Raw genomic sequence first — 23680 nt, 5'->3', positions numbered from 1 at the left:
CTGTAGTTGTTGCATGTGTTATTTAGTTCTGTCAGTTAACAGAGAATTGACATCTGCAACCATGATTATAGATAGATTGGCCTGTTTCTATGCTTACATCTATTACTTTTTGATATATATGAAGTTCTTTTATTTGGTGTGCTCATTTTTACTATGTTGTTGAACTGATGATACATCATTTGTCTTTCCCTTATTTTATTTAGCACAATGCTTTCAATGTCCATTTGTGATGTTGCAAATAGCAGGATTTTTTTCTTGATGGCTGAATAATATTCCTATACACACACGTATGTGCCACATTTTCTTTATTCATTTGTCACTGGATTGTGTTGGCTGTTGTAAATAATGCTGCAGTGAACATGAGGATACTATTATCTTTTTACTGTAGTGATTTTATCCTTTCAGGTCAAGATCCAGAAGTAGAATTGCTGTATCATATGATCATTTTATTTTTAGTTTTTTTGAGGAGTACCCACACTGTTTTCTGTGGTGGCTCCAGCGATTTATCCAGTCTGACACTCTACCTTTTAATTTAATCTAATTATAGATTGCATTTCTGACTGAGATGAGGAAGTATTCATTGAATTCTTATTTGACCTTTGATAAAAATAAGACAAAATGTCTGTTGTACATTTCCAGGTAATAATTGATTTACTGTAGTGTGATAATTGATATGATTGGACTTAAGTCTACCATCTCACTATTTCCCACTTAACCCATCTGTTTTTCAGTTCTCATTTGCTGCCTCCTTTTGGGTTATTCAGATAATTTAGTGTAATTTTCTCTCTTGTACCATTTTACTTTTTTTTTTTTTTTAAGATTTTGTTTATTTATTTGACAGACAGAGATCACAAGTAGGCAGAGAGGCAGGCAGAGAGAGAGGAGGAAACAGGCTCCCTGCAGCGCAGAGAGCCCGATGCGGGGCTCGATCCCAGGACCCTGGGATCATGACCTGAGCTGAAGGCAGAGGCTTTAACCCACTGAGCCACCCATTTTACTCTTTATACTTCATACTCCACAAGAATTAAGCTCTTAAGAGTACATTCTATTTATCCTTCATCTTTTGTGCTATTATGCGTTTCATTTTTACATTACCCAATTTTATGTCCAACTTATTTTGGCTTATAGTCTTTTATCCTTAAAGGGAGTTGAGCACAAAAGAGAAACTAGTTCTAATTTGTAGCCATGTTTAATATTTAGCCACCAATTTTGATGCTTTGCATTTCTTTTTGTAGGTCTGAATGTCAGGTCAGTTGTTGAAAATTTCTCTCAGTTTTGATTTATCTGAAGTTCTCTGTTTCAGCTTCACTTTTGCAGGATATTTTTACTGGATATGTAGGTGGTTTGAAAGTTATTGCTTTCAGTGTTCTAAAATTGTCATTCCATTGTCCATTGGCTTCTAGTATTTCAATCAGTCATATTTATGTTATTCTTTCCTCGTATGTAATAAATTGTTTTCTGTGGCTATTTTTGAGATTTTTTTTTCTTTAACTCTGGTGTTTAGCAGTATGGTTATGATTTGCCCAGGGATAGTGTCTTTTCAATATTTTTTCCACTTTGTTCTTGCTCTCTGGGACTCCATTTATATGTGTTAGGTTACTAAAGCTCTGTTCGTGTTTTTCTGATTTTTTTTATATTGGTTTCCGTTACTGTGTTCACAAGTTGACTAACCTGTCTTCTCCTTTCTTCAGTCTGCATATAAGCCCATTCAGTGAATGCTTCATTTCTCATGTTATAGTTTTCATTTCTGTAATTAATACTTGGTTATTTATCTTAGTTTCCTTTCTTCTGCTGGGATTTCCCTATCTATTCTTTATTTGCCTTTAAATTATTGAACATATTTATAACAGGTGCTTAAACTTTCTTGTCTACTAATTTCAATGTCTATGTCATGTTGATCTATTTCTGTTGAGTCTCTTTTTATTTCCTTGTGTATCACATTTTTGTATCTTTTGTCATGTCTTACGGAGTTTTTTTTAATTGAGTACTAGACATTGTGGATGGTATGTTTGATAATGTCTAGATTATGTTTGTTTTTTTCCTTTGAAGAGTGTTGTTTTATTCTAAAGGGTAGCTAATGTTCTCCCAACTCTCCTTGTTCCTTTCAAGGCTTGGTTTTAGGCTTTAATATGGCAAATCTGGACTGGTCCCTATTCTAGGTTTCTCATCTGAATCATAGAAAATAATTTGAATTACGGTTTTCTATGTTCTCCAAGGACTACCATATTAGTACTGTTCTAGATGCACAGGAGAGAAGGTAATTCATTATGTATAGGGGATGTTTTAGGGAATTAGGATTTAATTCTGCTAGAACCCCAATTGAGAAAGGCTGCTGTAAGACTGTGGTCCTTATCTCTAAGGACTGTGGCTATTCTGGTGTCTGAAGTAAACAGGTATGAACTTCCCATTTGTGTGGGCTAAGATTCTCTCCCCTCATTGTGTTGTCTGGCTGCTACTATCTTTCTTCTGTTCTCCTTCCTAGTAGAGAACAACCCCTTCATGGAGGGGTTACTTCTACTGGGGATACTTCTACTGGGCTTGGGAGGCTCCCTCCCCTCCTTTTTTTTAAAAGGTTTTATTTTTCATTTGACAGACAGAGATCACAAGCAGGCAGAGAAGCAGGCAGAGAGAAAGAGGGAAGCAGGCTCCCTGGGATCATGACCTAAGCTGAAGGCAGAGGCTTTAACCCACTGAGCCACCCAGGCACCTCTTGGAGGCTTCCCTTTTAAATAGCTGTCTTTTCTCTAGAACCCCTGAAGATTCTATATCTCCTTAGCTCAGTGAAAGTTCTGCTCCCTTTGGCCTTTATTTCCTTTTCATTGCTTAGGAAATGTAGCCCAGTCAGAGAGCCAGGGTGAACACTGGTACATCTTACATGTTTCCATTCTCTCTGGAAATGTGGGATTGTGGTTTTCTTTGCTCTTACCATTGTTCAGTGTTTGGAAATAGTTGATTCATTTAGTCTGGAATAGTTCTTGCCTATAAATTCAATGGAATAACAATTTAAACATTTAAAACATTAAAAAAAATTTTTAAATTGTTCTCAGTTATATTCCCATTTAGGTAAAATATGGTGTTGTTGTTTTAAAATTGAATAATGCCTAAAGCCTATTTGCATTTCTTTCAGGATGTTTAATTTAGTGATGATAGCCTGTTGAGGAGATGTTTAAAGAATAAAATAATCTTCGGGCGCCTGGGTGGCTCAGTGGGTTAAGCCGCTGCCTTCGGCTCAGGTCATGATCTCAGGGTCCTGGGATCGAGCCCCACATCGGGCTCTCTGCTCAGCAGGGAGCCTGCTTCCTCCTCTCTCTGTGCCTTCCTCTCTGCCTACTTGTGATCTCTCTCTGTCGAATAAATAAATAAAATCTTTAAAAAAAAAAAAAAAAGAATAAAATAATCTTCATAGGGGAAAGATGATGATCTTTGAAAAGTTCTGTGTTACTTGGTAATAAGTTTTATGAAGAAGATAAAGATTGAAAAAGAAGGGTAACCTGTAGATGAAAAGATGTTGAAGTCCTATGAAGTTTTTAAAAAGTGGGCCAGGTTAAACTGAAGAGTTTAAAGATGTGCCCTTGAGTGATAAACAGTAAGGAAAGGCAAGAAAGTGTGTTTTTTAAAAGACAGGTTAGTGGTTAGGTTTTTTCAGAGGGAAGAAGGGGGCCACGAAGTGCTGCTTCTAATTGTTCTCTGTTTTTGTCCAGTAAAAACTTTGATTTTTATATTTTCAGTAAAAACTTTTAGACTGCTGATCTGTAGAAGGGAGAGATTAGTGATTATTTACTCCTCCAGGGTATGTGTGCATTTTTTGACATTCTCAAACACAGACTTTAATGACTTTTGGATGGAATCTTTTTTTTTTTTTTAAGATTTTATTTATTTATTTGACAGAGAGAAATCACAAGCAGACAGAGAGAGAAAGGGAAGCAGGCTCCCTGCTGAGCAGGGAGCCCGATGCGGGACTCGATCCCAGGACCCCGAGATCATGACCCGAGCCGAAGGCAGCGGCTTAACCCACTGAGCCACCCAGGTGGCCCTTTTGGATGGAATCTTAAACTTTAACTATCTCCATCTTAAAGTAATCTGGAGTGCAGCTGAGAATGATGCAATCTTTAGTGCTCAGATAATCAAGAAATGTTCCTTAATATAAAGATGGTTCTAAAGATAAACTGCCTGATTCAAAAATTGCTTAGTTGTTTCTTTACAGTCTCTCTTCCATGTCATAAAGAACATTAAAATAATAAGATTTTAACTTGATGCAAATATATTAGTTTTTTAAAAACTAATAGTAGTTAGCTTAATTGATTATAGTTTGATCTATTACCAGGCTAATTGACTTTTTTTATTTGTATTCTCTATAAACTTCACTTCTATTGCTGATTTATGCTGTTGATTACAAGGAGGTTCAGATTATAAGGAGGTTCAGGAGGTTCATAAGTTATTTTAAAAATTTTTTTCATTTGAGAGAGAGAGAGACAGAACACAAGCAGGGGGAGAGGCAGAGGAAGAGGGAGAAGCAGACCCCTCACTGAGCTTTAGAGCCTGACGTGTGGCTCAATCCCAGGACCTGGAGATCATGACCTGGAGATGATGACCTGAGCTGAAAGCAGATGTCTAACCATTTGAGCCACCTGGGCACCCCTTTCATTATTTAAAGCTGGAGGCTTAAGCTGCTTGCCTCTGGGCAAAGACATTATTATTGTTATTTTTTTTAAGATTTTATTTATTTATTTGACAGACAGAGATCACAAGTAGATAGAGAGACAGGCGGGGTGGTGGGGAGCAGGCTCCCTGCTGAGCAGAGAGCCTGATGTGGGGCTTGATCCCAGGACCATAGGATCATGGGATCATGACTGGAGCAGAAGGCAGAGGCTTTAACCCACTGAACCATGCAGGCGCCCCTGGGCAAAGACATTATTTAGGATAGAATTATTTGTTATTATAATGTTTATTTTTTATTTTTAAATGTAATCTTTACTTTCTTTACTTTTTTTGATACTTTTTTCAGATACTCTTTTCTATTTAAGATTTTATTTATTTATTTGAGAGAGAGAGAGAGAGCACAGGCACAGGGAGCTGCAGAGGGAGTGGGAGAAGCAGGCTCCCCACTGAGCAGGGAGCCTGACATGGGGCTTGATCCCACAACCCTGGGATTGTGACCTGAGCCGAAAGAAGATGCTTAACTGACTGAACCATCCAGGTGCCCCACTTTTTAATTTTTTTAGAGAGACACACACACACACACACATACACACGCACAAATGTACATGTGAGCAAGGGGGATGGGCAGAGGGAATGTGTGTGAGAGAGACTTTCAAGCAGACTTCATTTATGCCCGGTGCTGAGCCTGAGCAGGGCTTCATATCATGACCCTGAGATCATGATCTGAGCTGAAATCTAGAGTTGGATTCCTAACTAATGAGCCACTCAGGCACCCCTGTAATTTTTTAATGGGAGAAAATTACTATAGGTTTTTTTTTCTTTTATTAACAGAACAAATTTAAACGTGAGGAGAAAACAAATGGATGGAGAATAGACAAAGCCTTTCGTAAGTATTTATATCTCTTTTACAACATATCACTTGGAGATCGTAAAAAATGACCAGTCTTTTGTGTTTAGTTCCATTGTGTTTTAGATTTGTTTTGTCTCTTTATTGTCATAGGAAGAACAAGACTGGAGCCTTTTCTCTTGAGGAGTGCAGGTCTGGGAACTGATAACAGATCTGTAGGGAAGGGAGGGGATAAGCGAAAACATGAAGAAGCAAGAAAGCAGAGCTCTGAGTTCCAGAAGTTATAGAGGAACTGAGATAGAGAGATCTCATGCTGGGGAGGGGCAGAGAAGGAGGGAGAGAGAGAATCTAATGCTGACTCCCCCCTGAGCACCTGACGCAGGGCTCGATCCCAGAACCCAGAGATCAAGACCTGAGCCAAAATCAGGAGTTGTATACTCAACTAGCTGAGCCACCCAGGTGCCCCCTGAAGACACCATTTCTAAATGTTTTTTATTTTGAGGAAACTGTATTCAAGAAATTTCTAGAAGAGCTTACACTATAGATGATTCATTCTTGTGGTCATTCAGTAAACAATACTGAATATTTCCTGTGTGCTAGTTAGTATTCTAGGCATTGGGGATATGATGGTGAACAGGGCAGATGAGAAGGTTGTTGTTAGAGCCATAAGTCTAATTGAGTGGGGGAAGGGATAAAGTCAGTAAGCATCGTTAATTGCAGAAAGTGAGTAATTTCTAAGAAGAAGAAAAGAGCGGGTGAAGAGTGGATGTGTAGATCAAGTTGTCAGGAAAGTTTTGTTCGAAAAGATGGCATGTGAATTTATACCTGATTTGAAACAATGATACATATTTTTTAGCTTTTAAGTAATAACCTCATTGAAATGAACATTTTTTATTTTTAAGTCTGGAGGAAAACATCAAGGGATCTGACTGAAAAACAAATTTGAATGCATTGTTAGAAATAGTGCCTGTAGTAACTCCTGGCTAGCTCAGTCAGTAAGAGCTTGCAACTCTTGATTTCGGGATCATGAATTAGAGCCCCATGTTGGGTGTAGAGATTACTTAAAAAAAAAAAAAAATTTAAAGACAGATAAATAAATATTTGATACCAGGCGCTTGGGTGGGTGGGTCAGTCGTTAAGGGTCTGCCTTTTGCTCAGGTCATGATTCCAGGGTTAGGGGATTGAGCCCTGCCATTGGGCTACCTGCTCGGTGGGAAGCCTGCTTCTGTCTCCCCTATTCTCCCTGCTTGTGTTCCCTCTCTTGCTGTGTTTCTCTCTGTCAAATAAATTAATCTTTTTTTTAAAAAAAGGTTCACTACTTTAAAAAAAATAAAGTAGTACCTGTATTCTTTGTCTGGAAGACAGTTATCAATGTTTCATGATAAGTAAATGTATTCAGTATCCATTTGCTGGAGTGCTAATCTCAGAACAAAATCTCAAGTGAGAACTGATAATGTGTTTACTTTATGAGTAGGCACTAAGGCAGGTGACTGGACTCTACACCCAATGTTGTGTTGGGCCCTTATGACTTCCAGGAATGACTCCTGGAATATCTGGATTGTTTTGGTCCTCAGCCTCCTCCATTTTGGAGAGGTAGTCCTGAAACCGTATTACATTTAGTGCATTATAATAAGAAAAGAATCTATAGATCTGCAGTCTTTATGGGGGTGTAGAGGCATTGTTAAAATCATTATAATAGAAAACTGTTAAATTCACTGATTTGGGTGCTTTATAGTGGAAAATTAAAAAAAAATTAAAACCTCAATTTTTTTCTTTTATAACATTTTCAATTCCTTTGAGAATTTTTTTTTTTTTTTAAATTTATTTATTTAGGGCGCCTGGGTGGCTCTGTGGGTTAAGCCGCTGCCTTTGGCTCAGGTCATGATCTCAGGGTCCTGGGATCGAGTCCCGCATCGGGCTCTCTGCTCAGCAGGGAGCCTGCTTCCCCCTCTCTCTCTGCCTGCCTCTCCATCTACTTGTGATTTCTCTCTGTCAAATTAAAAAAAAATAATAAAATCTTTAAAAAAATTTATTAGTTTAAGCATTTTCTAGGTCCAGCTTGGGGCTTTAACTCACAACTCCAAGATTAAGAGTTGCATGTTCTACCAGCTGAGCCAGCCATGGGCCCCATCATCAGAGAATGATTTTTTTTTTTTTTAAGATTTTATTTTATTTATTTATTTGACAGAGAGAAATCACAAGTAGGCAGAGAGGCAGGCAGAGAGAAAGAGAGAGGAGGAAGCAGCTCTCTGCTGAGCAGAGAGCCCGATGCGGGACTTGATCCCAGGACCCCGAGATCATGACCTGAGCCAAAGGCAGCGGCTTAACCCACTGAGCCACCCAGGTGCCCAGAGAGAATGATTTTGCGTGTCATCCTTGCGCAGGGGCCATGCTAATCTTCTCTGTATCGTTCCAATTTTAGTATATGTGCTGCCGAAGCGAGCACCAAGAGAGAATGATTTTAATGGTGTATTTTTCAGAATCATTTTGTGGGTGGTCAGAACAGAAAAAGACTGGGTCCACAATAGACAGGGCCTTCAGGAATTCCAGGTTTGGGCTTGGTTTTTTGAGGCTGATTTGTTTTTGTTATGGTATATGCCGCTATTTCTTTCTTGAAGATTTTCTTTATCTACTTGACAGAGAGAGCAAACGAGCACAAGTAGGTGAGCAGCCGAGGGTAAGAGAGAAGCAGGCTTCTTGCTGAGCAGGGAGCCCACTGCGGGGTTCAATCCCAGAACTCTCGGATCATGACCTGAGCTGAAGGCAGATAGTTAACTGACTGCCACCCAGGCGCCCCTATATACCTCTTTTTCTGAGGCCATGTTGTAGTCATCTTGCAATTAAACCAATCTTGGGTCTTATGTATATAAAGCACAATTTCTTCTACATTCACTGTATTGTTGGATGTAGATATTAGGCAAGGATTTGACTCCTGTAATGGATTCATTCCTGGTTTGTTCATAGCTTGCTCTTTTTCTTTTTCTCTTTCTTTTTTAAAGTAGGTTTTATTTTTTATTTTTTATTTTTTTAAAAGATTTTATTTATTTATTTGACAGAGATCACAAGTAGGTAGAGAGGCAGGCAGAGAGAGAGGAAGGGAAGCAGGCTCCCTGCTGAGCAGAGAGCCCGATGCGGGACTCGATCCCAGGACCCTGAGATCATGACCTGAGCCGAAGGCAGCGGCTTAACCCACTGAGCCACCCAGGCGCCCTAAAGTAGGTTTTAAAGTAGGTTTTAAAGATCAAGAGTCCTGTGACTCAGTCTGCTGACTGAGCCTGCAAAGCACCCTGTTCATGGCTTTTTCTGATGTAATGTTGTTGTTGGCTATTTAGTGAGCGTGGTCCTGATCAAAATTCATTTGCTTCCTTTTTTGCTGATACTTGGAAGAGTAAACAGTGAAAGGGTTGTGTTGAAGAGAGGACATATCATGGTGGGGAGGCTTTTGAGGAATTAGTCATACTAATTCTGAGCAATTCTGCATTCTTTAGTCTTTTCTTAAAGTTGATTGATAATTTACTTACAGTGCAATTTATAGTTTGAGTTGTGACAAAGAGTATACCTGTATAACCACCACTCAAAATAAGGTATGGAACATTTTCATCACTTTGGAAAGGCCCCTTGTGTCCCTTTCTAGTCCGTTTCTATGGCTGTCTTGATGCAGGACCACCGCGGTTTTCATTTGAAACATCATAGGTTAGTTTAGCTTTGTACTAGAACTTCTTATTCATGGCATCATACAGTATATATTCTTTTATGTCTGCCTTCTTTTAGGCAGCATTTTTGAGATTTTTCCTGTAGTATTACTTACATCAGTACGTAGTTCCTTTTTACTTTTTTTTTTTTTTTTTTTTTAAACTAATGCAGCTTATTCCTTTTTATTGCTCGGTTTTCCTTTGTTTGAATACTACAGTGACTAGAGTTGGTTGTGCATTCTCCTGCTAATAGGTCCATTTGCTTTTGACATCATGATACTTGAAAATTCTTTCTCTTTTTAAAATAAAAATTTGAAGGTTCTTTTTCTTTTTTTTTTAAACAGAGGAAAAGCGCCCTTTTGACTTCGATTTTTTTGCTCATTTGCTTCAGAAAGTTCTTGCTGAAGAAGAGAAAAGAAAACAAAAATCTGTTAAAAATCAGAGTTTAAAGGAGAAGAAATCCTCTAAGCCAAGGAAAAATGTAAAAGGTAAAAGGAAGTGTGTTCTATTATTTAATAATAATAAACTTGGAATGTTGTCCCTTAAGTCTTTGAGCATTCCTTTGTAGTTCAGGTAGTTGAGATCATCAGGGCATCACTTGGGGAGAACTGGTTTTTCTCTAATCTTTTAGTTATCTTGCCCAAAGTAGTACTTCCTTGTAAATTTTATAATCGGCATGGCTGGTCTCTTTGACATCTTTATTGCATCTAGGGCATAGTTGTGGCTAATAAAAGAGCATTGGAATTTGGGGGTGTCATGTTTGGTTACTTATCATGATTTTCCTTTGTATAACCTCGCAGTAAGTTATAATATTTAAAAAGTGGAACTCTTGATACTTTTCCTTGTGACTGGATTGTATTGTTTGAGCACAGTTTATTTCTTAGGGTTAATGTTGACTTGTACTGGGGTAGAAACTTGTTTGTATGTAGGTATTTGTATTTTTAGGCAGATACTTTCTTAATCATATGAATTTTGGTTTAGGAGGACAATGTTTACCTCTAGGAGGACAATGTTTAAACATTCCAGTACTTTAAAGAATCATGGAACTATGGCGATCTTTGTATGTTAGGTAGTCCACATCCTAGACCCTTTCTGTTTGTTTTAGTCACTTGGAAACAGCCTTGGAGATCTTGTTCCTTTTTCCTTAGGTCTCACAGTTTTAGTAGTGGAAGAGGCAGGACTTGAGCCTAGGGCCATAAGAGTCTGCTTTGCGGGTCTGCAAGACTACTGCTAGGTTTGATTATTGGCTTGGAGAGTCACAAGATCCAGCATATAGTTATATAAACAGTTGAGATTTGTTACAGTAAAAGGATATGGAATAAAATTAGCAGAGGGAAATACATGTGGCTCCAAGTTGAGGGGAATTTAGGTGCAAGCTTATGAGTCCTCTCACCTAGAGTTACCCAGTATATGCTGCTTCATTCCCATAGCAACAAGTCGTGAAGAGATACGTAACAAATTGTCTACCAGCAAAGCTTGTTAGAAACTCAGTATCTGAGGTTTTTATTGGAAGTTGGTCATATAGACACCCTCTGCCTGGCACATATTAGAATTCAGAACTCCCAAAACGAAAATAGTTTTTCAGCATAAACCACATTGTTTGTACAAACATTTTAGGCCACTTTTGTCAGGCTGGTGTGAATTCTCCCTAAGAGCAAGTTTCCAGACACAGCCCAAAGGCCAACCTTTTAAGCAGGCCTTTGAAGGGATAGCAGTGAGTCCTGCCACATTAACTCTCCTCTGCACAGAGCAATTTTGCATTTCTTTTTCTGGAGCATGTCTGTATCACTTTAAACATTGTATTGGTAACTACAAAATCATTTCATTCTTTCGTCATTTCTTTTAGTAACTATACATGGCCCTTGGAGATTAAAATAGGTATATTAACATGATTATTATGTTATAAGTGAAAGCATGAGTAAATCATTGTATCTTACTTAATGGGAGAACTTTTCAGATATATTATTACAAGTCTCAGAATTTAAAAATTACTGTTTATTATTCTGTTAGAGAATCCAGTTGTCTTCCCAGTTTTAAAATCTTGTTACGACTTTTTTTTTTTGAACCAACATAAATGACACTGTATTTTATTATTTTTTAAAGATTAGATATTTTTAGAGAAGATGTCTTGATCGACCATGGTTGTGAAGTTAAGTTTGTTTTTGGTTGATGTCTCCATGGTGATCTCTTGTTTGGTTTTCTAAAAGTGATTTATTGTTTTCATCTTTTGATACAGTTAACTGTGAATATGCCTTCATAAAAAAGGCACTAGAAACTGTTTAAAAATATTTGTTAAAAAGATTGTTCATTGAAAAATAAATGGTGCAGAAAATAAGTTTGTTGAATTATCTTTTGTACCCTGCCCTGAAATCAAATTGTCCAGATTTTCTAGGGACAACTATTAGTAAACTTTTCTGTTCAAGTGTATGTGTGTCTTAGAGGATATGTAATTGTTTTTGCTTAATAAAAATGAGATCATATTGTATATATTTTCTGCAACTTGAGTTTTTTGGGCAACAATTTTTTTTAAATCTTTCATATTACTACTCACAAACCTACCTCATTATATTTGTTGTGTGGATTTTTTTAAAAGACTTTATTTATTTATTTTACTGAGAGAGAGACAGGGAATACGAGCAGGGGGAGTGGGAGAGGGAGAAGCAGGCCTTCTGCTGAGCATGGAGCCCAACGCTGGCTGAATCCCAGGACCCTGGGATCATGACCTGAGCCAAAGGCAGACGCTCAATGACAGTCACCCAGGCAGCCCTTTTGTGTGGATTTTTATAGCATAAGTGTATTACAACTTCTTTAGTCATTCCCAGTTGGATGTGTTAAGTTGGCTTCAAACTTTTGCCCAGATATCCTTCAGTATTTATCTTCTCCATCTTTTAAGAATTTTTCTTTAGGTTATTTATATGTTTATGACAATATCTTTTATTTTCAAAGTGAAAAAAGTTGCCAGTGAAGGAGGAAATGATGATCCAGATGTATCTCCAAGCACCATAATTTCAGACACAGAACCATCTCAAAAGGATGCTCAGATAGTTGAAGAAGAACAGCACTCTCAGACTTTAACAGCACAGGATTCAGAACAGATTGCATTAGAAACAGACCTAAATCAAAAGAAAAGAAGAAGAAAGAATCAGGATGAAGTTGGTCAACAAGAAGTAAAAAATCTTTCAGAAAATGCCACTGTTCAGTTAGGTCATTCTAAAGGAGAAACATATGAAAGTAAGTTTCTTATATACATTAATAGTTCCTGTATTACTAGAGAAAACTTGTATTGTAGTATGATGTGTAATTTAAATAATTCTGAGTAGCATCAACTAGTAGCACTTAAGTTTTGTAGTCTGCATTCATGTTACTGTGTTAAATCCTTTTGTTTTCAATTTAAAGGAAAGAAGTTTATTGTTGAGGGGTAAAGAAACGAAAGTGACCTGTGGAGATTTTTCTCGGATGTTTCTGGGGCACTTGGGTAGCTCATTTGGTTAAGCATCTAACTCTTATTTTTTTTTTTTTCTTTTTAATATTTTATTTATTTATTTGACAGACAGAGATCACAAGTAGGCAGAGAAGCACGCAGAGAGAGAGGAGGAAGCAGGCTCCCTGCTGAGCAGAGAGCCTGATGCGGGGCTTGATTCCAGGACCTGGGATCATGACCTGAGCCAAAGGCAGAGGCTTTAACCCACTGAGCCACTCAGGTGCCCCGGTTAACCATCCAACTCTTGATTTCAGCTCAGGTCTTGATCTTTTTTACTTAAAACCAAACAGTGATTAGGAGTCATTACAATGTATATAGTTAACTGTATATTGCTTGTGTCGCTCTTTTTTTTTTAAAGATTTTATTTATTTATTTGACAGGCATAGATCACAAGCAGACAGAGAGGCAGGCAGAGAGAGAGAGGAAGGGAAGCAGGCTCTCCACCGAGCAGAGAGTCCAACGCAGGGCTCTATCCCAGGACCCTGAGATCATGACCTGAGCCAAAGGCAGAGGGTTAACCTACCTAGCCAGCCAGGCCCCCCTATTGCTTGTGTCTCTTAATAAATCACAAGTGTTCATGATCTGTGTCTACAGAGCACCTTTGAATCCACAATAAGTTGTTTAATTTTTATACAAGAGCTACTGAAATGTTTCCTTCCTTCCTTCCTACTACTTCTTTCCTTTCTTCCTCCCTCCCTTTTTTCATTTTTCTTCTTTCTCATTCTTTCTTTCTTTCTTACTTTTTTTTTTAGCTCTGTTAGAATGCAGGCATTTTGACACTCAGGATTTGCTAAGGTATGAGGGCTAAGAGATTTGGGCATATTTAGTCTCTTAAGAATTCATATGTGGATTACTTAAAGTAAATAATCAAGTAAATAGAGAAGAAGAAGATAGTAGCAAATCAGAAAAATGTTTCTATAGAATTTAAATTTATGTAATTCAGTTTTAGCAATATGATTTTAATAAATGAGTCTTGGTTGTAGCGTAGTGTAATTTTAGGCATCACAGTATTATACTCATTTGTGGTTTTCTAGTAAAGATACTACATAAAAAGCAGAATAGCTCAGTAATTAAGAAGTTGGACTTTGGAAATCAAACAGACCTTAGTTTAGATTCCAGCTTTTTTGTTTGCTAATTATGACCTTGGATAGGTCACCTAAGATCTTGAACCCAGGTTTTTTTTCTCTTTGATGGGTTTACCACCTTCTAATAGGATTGTTTTCAGTATTAAAGGAGATAATGCATTTGATGGGCTTAAAGTTTCTGTCACTTAGTAAATACTAAGTAAATGATAGCTGTTACTATGTTATTAATTATGATTTTTCTGAAGGAGCAGAATAGATGAGTCTACCTGTAACAAGTTATTTTAACCATTTAAAATTTAAGCAAGATAGGGGCGCCTGGGTGGCTCAGTGGGTTAAAGCCTCTGCCATTGGCTCAGATCATGATCCCGGGGTCCTGGGATTGAGCCCCGCTTCGGGCTCTCTGCTCAGCAGGGAGCCTGCTTCCCTTCCTCTCTTTCTGCCTACTTGTGATCTCTGTCAAATTTAAAAAAAAAAAAAAAATTAAGCAAGATAAAAGAATGCTACAAACTACCCAGAAACTTTGGGGTGATCCTCAAAACACAGTTACAACTTAAACAGTTGTAAGTTGATTATCTTTTTAAAAAATTTTTTTAAAAACTTTTTTCTAAAAAAACAAAAAACCCCACTTTTTCCTAATTTTTAAAATTTTTTAGATTTTAAAAGTTTTTATTTGTTTTTTTTTAATTACCTTTTCATTAATGTTCTAAAATTAAGATCTCTGCCTTACATAGAGGAACTTGGATGTGGAATGCTTTTATGATTGGTAGGAAAAATGCTGTTTTATGTAAATTCCTTTGTGCTTTAAAAAGTTGATGTTTTTAGAATAACGTGCATTTTGTATTCATAGATAAAGGTCAGTCTTTAAGGGAGATAAATGAAGATGAAGTCAATAAGGAACAGAAGCTTTCTCGCATGCAGAATATGGATGACATTGTGGATTTATCCTCCAGTGAAAAAGCTGAGAAAAGAACTGACCCTACCCTTTCATCAAGGTATTTTCTATACCTTTACTGACTTTGTTTACATCTCCTATCAGTTACTGAGAGGGGAGTGAAGTCTCCAGCTGTAATTGTGAACTTGCCTGTTATTCTTTTCAGTCGTATTTGTTTTTCTTCAATTCTTTTGAAGCTCTTGTTAGGTGCATGCGTAACTAGAGTTGTATTTTGGTTAAATCACCCTTTTATCATTTGTGTGTATCATTCTGATATTACTCTTTTTTTTTTTTAAGATTTTATTTATTTATTTGACAGACAAGAGATCACAACTAGGCAGAGAGGCAGGCAGAGAGGGTGGGGAAGCAGGCTCCCCAAGGAGCAGAGAGCCCAATGTGGGGGCTCAATCCAGGATACTGAGATCATAACCTGAGCTGAAGGCAGAGGCCTGACCCACTGAGTCATCCAGGCGCCCCACTGATACTGCTTTTTGTTCTGATGTTTACTTTGCTACAGCTGTCTTGTGGTTGGTGTTTGCATGGGTTTCTTTTTTCCTTTTCTTTCTTTTTTTGTTGGGAGAGAGCAAGCACGAGGTTGGGTTGGGCAGGGTAGGGGCAGAGAAAGAGAGAGAGAGAGAAGCCACAGCAGGCTCTACTCTCAGTGTGGAGCCCATGTAAGGCTCGATCTCATGACCTGACACTTAACCAACTGAGCCACCCAGGCGTCCCTGAGTGGCTTATTTCACTTAGCATAATGTTTTCAGGTTTCATCTGTATTACAGCATTTGACAATATTTCCTTTTAAAAATATATTTCTTTATTCATGCATCTCTCAGTGAACATTTAGGCTGTTTTCATCTCTTGGCTATTTTAAATATTGCTGTAACAAACATTGGAATGCAGATATCTCTTTGAGGTTCTGTTTCCATTTCTTAATTTCTTTTAGATAAATACCCAGAACAGGGATTACTGAATCCTATGATTGTTCTGTTAATATTTTTTACATTTTATTTTATTTTATTTTTTTACCTAAAAAATAGTTTAACCCCAATGTGGGGCTCAAACTTACAACCAAGATCAAAAGTCACATGCTGTACTGAATGAGCCAGCCAGGCACTTTTTTATTTTTAACTTTTTGAGGAGCCTCCCCACTGTTCTTCACAGTGGTTGTGCTATTTTACCTTCCCATCAGCAGTGCACAAAGTTACCAGTTTTCCATATTCTCACCAACACTTACTATTTTCTGTTTTCTTTGTGTTTTGAAGGTGGTTATTCAGACATAGGGGAGATGATACTTCATTATGGTTTTGATTTGCATTTCCCCAATTAGTGATTGAGGAGCTTAACATATGTTTATTGGCCATTTGTATGTCTTCTTTGGAGAAATATCTATTCATTCCCCTTTCATATATTTTTTTTAAATTTGGGATCTTTTTTATTTTTATACACATGACAAGATTTTACACCAAGAATAGTCAGTTAAATAGTACAAATTTACATTCATGAAGAATGTTAAAAAAATTTCAACTAAAAAACCCACTTCTGTCTGTGACCCACAAACCCAACATTTTACAGTGCAGGGGTGTCCCCTTTCATATTTTTTAATTACGTTATTTAAATTGAATTATAGGCGTACCTGTTATATATTTTGGATATTAAGTTTGTGTCAGATTAATGGTTTACAGATTTTTTTCTCCCATTCCATAGGTTGTCTTTTGATCTTGTTGATTATTTCCTTTGCTGTGCTGAAGCTTTTTCATTTGATACTGTCCAACTTGTCTGTCTGTGCTAGTTCATACAATTTGGAAGATTAATAGTTTCTTTGAAGCTGGGCCTATGGACCTTGGATCCTTAATTTGCTAGGTGACAGACTATTTATTTATTTATAAAAAGATTTTATTTATTTATTTGACAGATTACAAGTAGACAGAGAGGCAGGCAGAGAGAGAGAAAGGGAAGCAGGCTCCCTGCTGAGCAGAGAGCCAGAGGCGGGGCTCAATCCCAGGACCCTGGGACCATGACCTGAGCGGAAGGCAGAGGCTTTAACGCACTGAGCCACCCAGGCGCCCGGTGACAGACATTTATATTGTGACTTCAGAGATAAAACTAATTTAATAAACTACACCTAAAAGATACTGTGGCACATTTTAGGGGAGAAACAACCCTGTAATGACTGCTAAGATTCTAGCTGGTTTTGTAAAAACAGCTGATTCTTAAATTATGAATTACACAAGAGCAAAGTGTCATGAGTGGTAAAGACAATTTGAAATGCATTTCTGGGGTGAAAATGTATTAATAAATCTAAAGCTGGAGTAATTAAAGTAGTGTGTTATTGGCACAAGGACAAATTGTCTCAGCAGAAGTGAATATAAAGCCTAGGGGGAAAAATTTAGGAATCTGATAAATGGGGCAGAGGTAACATTAGAAATTTGTAGGTGAAGATTGAATGAAATATTCACTAGATGTTTAGATATATCTAATATTAGATAGTATTGGATCCTTATTTCACCCTGTATGCTAAATTTCTGATAGATTCAGGGCTACAAGGATGCTGAGTGGGTCAGTTAGTTAGTGTCTGCCAACTGAGCCACTTAGTCAGTGGGTCAGTTGGCAGACACTGGTTAGTGTTTGGCCTGATTATGATCCCAGGGTCCTAGGATCGAATCTTGAGTCTCGTGTCGGGTTCCTTGCTCAGGATGGAGCCTGCCTTTCCGTTTGCCTGCCACTCCCCCTGCTTGTGTGTGCTCCTGCCCCCCCCACCCAAATAAATAAATAAATAAATAAAATCATGTGTAAAGCAAATCTTGAAAACTTTTAGACAAAGGTATTTGGAAATACCTTTGGGATGTCAAGGATTTCTTAAGGTATGAAAAACAAAACTTTAAAAGTTAAAATTGACGAATTTGACCACAGTAAACTATTTCTTTTGACAAAAGGGTTCACAAGGAAAGTGAAAGGCAAGCATAGTATTGGGGAGGTTTTATGTAACCAGCAAATAACATATAAAGAGTTCTTATTGATTAGTTGGGAAAAGAAAAACACCCAGTAGGAAGAATGAGGTGAATGTTGTATGTGTTGCTTCTGGGTGCCAGTTAGTACATGGCCATCATTTATATCATTATTAGTTGGAGTATTTCATAATACGGCAGTCTTGCTTTGGCATACAGTGCTAAGTGCAGCTTATGCATATTGGCACTGTGTCCTCGGATTTATAAAACTTTTGGTTAACAGACTACCATGCAAAGCAGGGCCTGCCTGTATAAGATTGAAATGAGAGATTATTCCTTAATATTGCTCTGATTTTGCACATAGATTTGATTTGTCAACCCCATATAATTAAGAATTTTTCATTTTGACTTGAGTGTTTTCCTATGCCTTTTAATTTGTGGCTGTTACTTTCTCTGTAGGTACAGGTTTTTTTTGGTTGGTTGGTTGGTTGTTTCTGAGAGAGAGGGAGTATGTGCGAGTAGGGAGAGAGGGGCAGAGGAAGGGGGAAAGATTGATTCTTTTTTGGTAGAAAACTTTCTTTCTTAAGATTTTATTTAAATTCATGTTAGTTAACATATAGTATATTATTAATTTCAGGGATAGATTTTAGTGATTTGTCACTTGCATATAACACCCAGTGCTCATTATATCAAGCGCCCTCCTTAATGACTATCACCCAGTTATCCCATCCCCCAACCTCCTCCCCTTCAGCAGCCCTCAGGTTGTTCCCTAGAGTTAAGAATCTTAAGCAGCCTCCACTTTCATTGTGAAGCTTGACTTGGGACTTGATCTCACCATCCTGAGGTCATGACCTGAGTCAAAAATCAAGAGTTGAATGCTCAACCGACCGAGCAACCCAGGCACCCCTGAAGATACAGTTTTTAGCAATATGGTGCAAGAAGGATCATAGAAAAGCCAAAATATTTATATTGATAATACCAAAATACAAAGTATCATTTTCCCAGTTGTTTTATATATTAAGAAATATTTTAAGTAGTTATTATTATAAGTAGTTATTATAAAACACATATTACTAAGAATTCTTTTCCTCCTGTATTTTCATTTGCTTAGTGGTCAACAAGATGCCACATCACTAGGAACTGAAGCTTCAGAATCAAGCCCTTCAGGTTTGCCTTTATCAGAAGCTGGAATTAGTGCACTGTGTGAGGTGAATAATGTTGAAAGGAATTATACAGAAGAAAGCAGTGTTGACCTAAAAAATAAATCATTGTAAGTATTTTATATGTTAGGATTTTAAAATTTATTTTCAAAACTGTGATGATTTCTTATTTAAGAAAGGTTAATGTTTCTTTCTTTAGGGATTAGAAGGGGTGGTACACCATTTAATATATAATTGTACTGTGGTCTGATTGTGACATAAGGGCTTATCACTTTATATTTTATTATAGAAAGATGCTCTTTTATAACCATGACAGGAATTTTATGCACAGTGGTGACTTATGCTGAAATTCTAAAATAATTTGGAAGCCTAAACATTTGCTGTGAGATACTTTTACTTGGTTTGAATCATTTTTCAAAGTAGTAGATTTTTGATATTGATGACTTTAAAGAAATTATATTTCCTAGTGTGTAAATATTGATTAATATTTGCACTAAAAACAGAATAAAAACACTCTAAGAATCTGCCTTTGAAAAGATATAGCTCAGAAATTCAGACTTCCTTGAGTCCCTCCTAAACTCCTCATATAGGCTTACACGCTATTTAGTTTATGAATTCTTATTTATTTTCAGTAAAGCACAGTCACACTGAAAATGAAACTTTTTTTTTTTTTTTTAAACAAAAGTTTACTCTTTGGAATAGGCAAAATGGTCTTATGGCACAAAAACACCTAAAAGTATAAAAAGAATAAAATATCCCTTCTCCTATGTCTGCATTCACTCTAAGTAACTTGTGTAATTTCTTTCTTTCTTTTTTTTTAAAAAGATTTTATTTATTTATTTGACAGAGAGAGAGATCACAAGTAGGCAGAGAGGCAGGCAGAGAGAGAGGGCTTCTTTCCTTCTGAGCAGAGAGCCCGATGCGGGGCTTGATCCCTGGACTCTGAGACCATGATCTGAGCCAAAGGCAGAGGCTTTAACCCACTGAGCCACCCAGGAGCCCCGTGTGTAATTTATTTCTGATTTTCTTTCTGAGATTTAACAAAAAGTACTTTAAAGCTAATGCAAATACATGTTCTTTATATTATTTTGCTCTTCTTAAAGCCCTAATGATGATAATGTATGTGTGTATAGACACACACACACACACACACACACACACACACACCCTAGACTTAAACAGACACCATTTGCAATTTATTCGTTTTATATCTTGATACCTTTGCATGAAGATATTCCTTATTATTTTTGAATAGCTGCCTAGTGCATAGTGTTCTGGTGTTTGTGTGCTACTGAAGAGAGCACTTCATAGTGTTCTAGTATATATAGATGGATTAGAGTTTATATAATCAAAGCTCAACTGATGGTTATGTAGGTTATTTTTTCAAACAGTGCTTAAAATCTTAAACCTCTGTCCTTTAACCTGCAAGTAAGTACAATGGACCCTTAGGAACAACACAGTGGTTAGGGATAGTGACCCCTTGGCAGTTGCGAATCCACAAATAACTTTGACTCTTCCAAACTTAACTACTAATGGTCTCCTGTTGACCAGAAGCCTGATGACACAATTGGATGATTAACACATATTTTGTATGTTATATATATTATTTGCTGTAATCTTACAATTAAAGTAAGGTAGAAAAGCAAAATCCTAAAAATGACAAAATAACATTTGTAGTAGTGTACTGAGCAGGGAGCCCAATGTGGGGCTTGATCCCAAGGACCCTGGGATCATGCCCTGAGCCAGAGGCCAGCACTCAACTGATTGAGCAACTCAGGAGCTTCTCTTTGTTCAGTTTTAAAATGAGTTTTTGGGGGCGCCTGGGTGGCTCAGTGGGTTAAGCCACTGCCTTCGGCTCAGGTCATGATCTCAGGGTCCTGGGATCGAGTCCCGAATCGGGCTCTCTGCTCAGCAGGGAGCCTGCTTCCCTCTCTCTCTCTCTGCCTGCCTCTCCATCTACTTGTGATTTCTCTCTGTCAAATAAATAAATAAAATCTTTAAAAAAAAAAAAAATAAAATGAGTTTTTGATGCTATTATTTGTAGGAGCTCTTTTTATTTTAGGGAGATTAGCCTTGTTCTGTGATTTGCAAAATATCCTTTCTTGGTTGGTAGTTTGACTTTTGACTTAGTCATGTAGAAGTTTTTGATTTTTATGTAGTTAAATTTCTGAATTTTCTTTCTTTTTTTCTTTTATGGCTCTTGAATTTTTAGTTAAACTTTATAAAGGCTTACCCCAACTTAGGGTTATAAAAGAATTCATCCTTGTTGACTGTATGGCTTTATTTAACTCTGATATGTTGGAACATACTACAAGTACAGTGCGAGAAATGGAGCTAATCTTGTTTTAGTCCCCAGTGTTAGTTTTCTCATCACCATTGCTTTTGATATTGTTTGTAACAATACATTATTTTGTATCTCATTCTTGCTATTTTATTTTTTATTTTTTGTTTTTTTAAAAGATTTTATTTATTTGTCAGAGAGAGCGAGCAAGAGCGAGCACAGACAGAGTGGAAGGCAGAGTCAGACGGAGAAGCAGGCTCCCTGCGGAGCAAGGAGCCCGATATGGGACTCGATCCCAGGACACTGGGATCATGACCTGAGCCGAAGGCAGCTGCTTAACCAACTGAGCCACCCAGGTGTCCCGTCATTCTTGCTATTTTAAATGCTGCCTTTTTAAATGTACTTCTTTCATGTGTTTTTTTTTTTTTTAAGATTTTATTTATTTTTTTGACAGACAGAGATCACAAGTAGGCAGAGAGGCAGGCAGAGAGAGAGGGGAGGAAAGCAGGCTCCCTGTGGAGCAGAGAACCTGATGCGGGGCTTGATCCCAGGACCCTGAGATCATGACTTGAGCCAAAGGCAAAGGCTTTAACCCACTGAGCCACCCAGGCCGCATGTGTTTTGAAGTCATCTTCTAAGTTTTCTTTTGTGTTTCATTTATCTGTTTATTCATGTTATCAGTACCAGTGTTTTAGTTATTAATGCTGCATAGTTGCTTTTTAGCATCTGGTAAAATAAGTTACCTCCTCACAACTCTTGTTTTTCAGTTTTCTTTGCTACTCTTTGAGTAAACCTACAGGACTTCTTTTCTGCCTCTGAGTGGATTTTTAAAGAATTTTTCCAAATTTCATTTGACTGTGCCTCTGTGTTGGTGCGATTTAAATAATGTTCATTTAAAAAAATAAAAAATAATTTTCATTTCTTAGGGAAACAGATCAGTCAGGAAATGTTAAACTAATGGGAAGAAGACAACTGCAGAGACCTAAACCCAATTTATCAAGGGCAGTTGGGAAGAAATCTGTTCTTTCACAAGGTAAAACAGATGCAGAGAGCAAGAGTTTACATGCAGAAACTTCATTTGAAAAGGTATGGAATAAGACTCTTTTTTTTTTTTTTTTAAGACTTTATTTATTTATTTGCCAGAGACAGAGGGAGAGAGAGCGAGCACAGGCAGACAAAGAGGCAGGCAGAGGCAGAGGGAGAAACAGGCTCCCTGCCGAGCAAGGAGCCCGATGTGGGACTCGATCCCAGGATCCTGGGATCATGACCCGAGCCGAAGGCAGCTGCTTAACCAACTGAGCCACCCAGGCGTCCCTGGAATAAGACTCTTTATAGAAAATAAATTTTCCCTAAGTAGTTGGGAATAAATTGTTTAGTTGATAATTACATGATAATGTAACTGATACTAAAACAAAGGTGCGAGAACTTACACATGAATATGAAATGTATCTTATCTCCTGTTTATGCATTTAGAACCTAGGACATACTTTTTCAAACATACTCATGAGCAGCATATCTCTTTTGTTTAACATATATAAATTTTCAAAATTTAAAAAATATTTTTTAAGATTTTTATTTATCCATTTGAATGAGAGTGAGAGAGGATAAGCAGGGGGAGTGGCAGAGGTAGAGGGAGAAGCATTCTCCCTGCTAGGCAGGGAGTCTGACTCAGGGCTCTATCCTAGGACCCTGGGATCATCTGAGCTAGAAGGCAGACTCTTAACCGACTGAGCCACCCAGTTGCCGCAGGTTATTATAATCTTGTAAAATTCAGGAAAATTGGGAAAGTACAGATTATTTTAAAAATCAAGACAAAAAGTACTTGTGATCTCATTATCTAGCTGCAACCAACATTTTAGCATATATCCTTCCAATTTTTCTATTACAGAATTTAGTAGTATTCAGTTTTATCTTTCTTCAGTTCTTAACATTTCATAAATATTTTTCCATATTATCAAATATCCTTTGAAAACATGGTTTTTAGTGACTTCATAATATTCTGTCAATGGGTAAAACTGAATTTAACCATTTACTCATTATAGAATATTTAGTCTGTTCATGGTGTTTGACATTTTATATAATATTCTAGTGAACATTCTTGTAGTTTGTCTAAATATTTACTTAGAATCAGAAATGTTATTATAGTATGAACATTTTTTTAGTAGATTTTATTTATTTGAGAGAGAGAGAGAGAGAGAGCGAGCGTGCACCAGTAATAGGAGCAAGGGGCAGAGGGAGAGGGTGAAGGAGACTCTTTTCTGAGCAGGGAGCCCAACATGGGCCTTGATCCCAGGACCCTGAGGTCATGACAGCAGTCGAAGGCAGATACTAGCCAACTGAGCCACCCAAGTGCCCTGAGTATGAACGTTTTTTAGGCTTTTGATTTCATATGGGCAAAAGGCTTTCCAGAAAGGATATACCAATTTTTGTTCCTGTCAGTAGTAGGTAGAATTATATGTTTTATAGTGTTCACAGCTGCATCGATGATTTATAGAACTATTATTATTAGAAGAACAAAAAATGAAAAGTCATTGTTTTAATTTCCATTTATTACCAAGTTTGGACTTTTTTATGTTAAGTCAATAAAATGTAAAAA

The 23680-nt window shown here is 37.3% G+C and overlaps 1 protein-coding gene across 2 annotated transcripts in view; it reads left to right on the top strand.

The window, feature by feature from the left end:
• Positions 1-23680, top strand: part of BDP1 (BDP1 general transcription factor IIIB subunit) — a 95774-nt gene that overhangs the window by 15170 nt on the left and 56924 nt on the right. For both annotated transcript variants that reach the window (XM_082722929.1, XM_082722928.1), the window contains exons 8-13: positions 5491-5545; positions 9543-9686; positions 12145-12429; positions 14612-14756; positions 18755-18913; positions 22011-22170. In XM_082722929.1, the coding sequence (XP_082579055.1) occupies positions 5491-5545; positions 9543-9686; positions 12145-12429; positions 14612-14756; positions 18755-18913; positions 22011-22170 (948 nt within the window). The remainder of the gene's footprint in view (positions 1-5490; positions 5546-9542; positions 9687-12144; positions 12430-14611; positions 14757-18754; positions 18914-22010; positions 22171-23680) is intronic.

Source organism: Mustela nivalis (assembly GCF_964662115.1).
Source record: "Mustela nivalis genome assembly, chromosome: 3".
Taxonomy (NCBI): domain Eukaryota; kingdom Metazoa; phylum Chordata; class Mammalia; order Carnivora; family Mustelidae; genus Mustela; species Mustela nivalis.
Note: the sequence above shows the minus strand (reverse complement) of the source record. Positions and strands in the feature narration are given on the sequence as shown.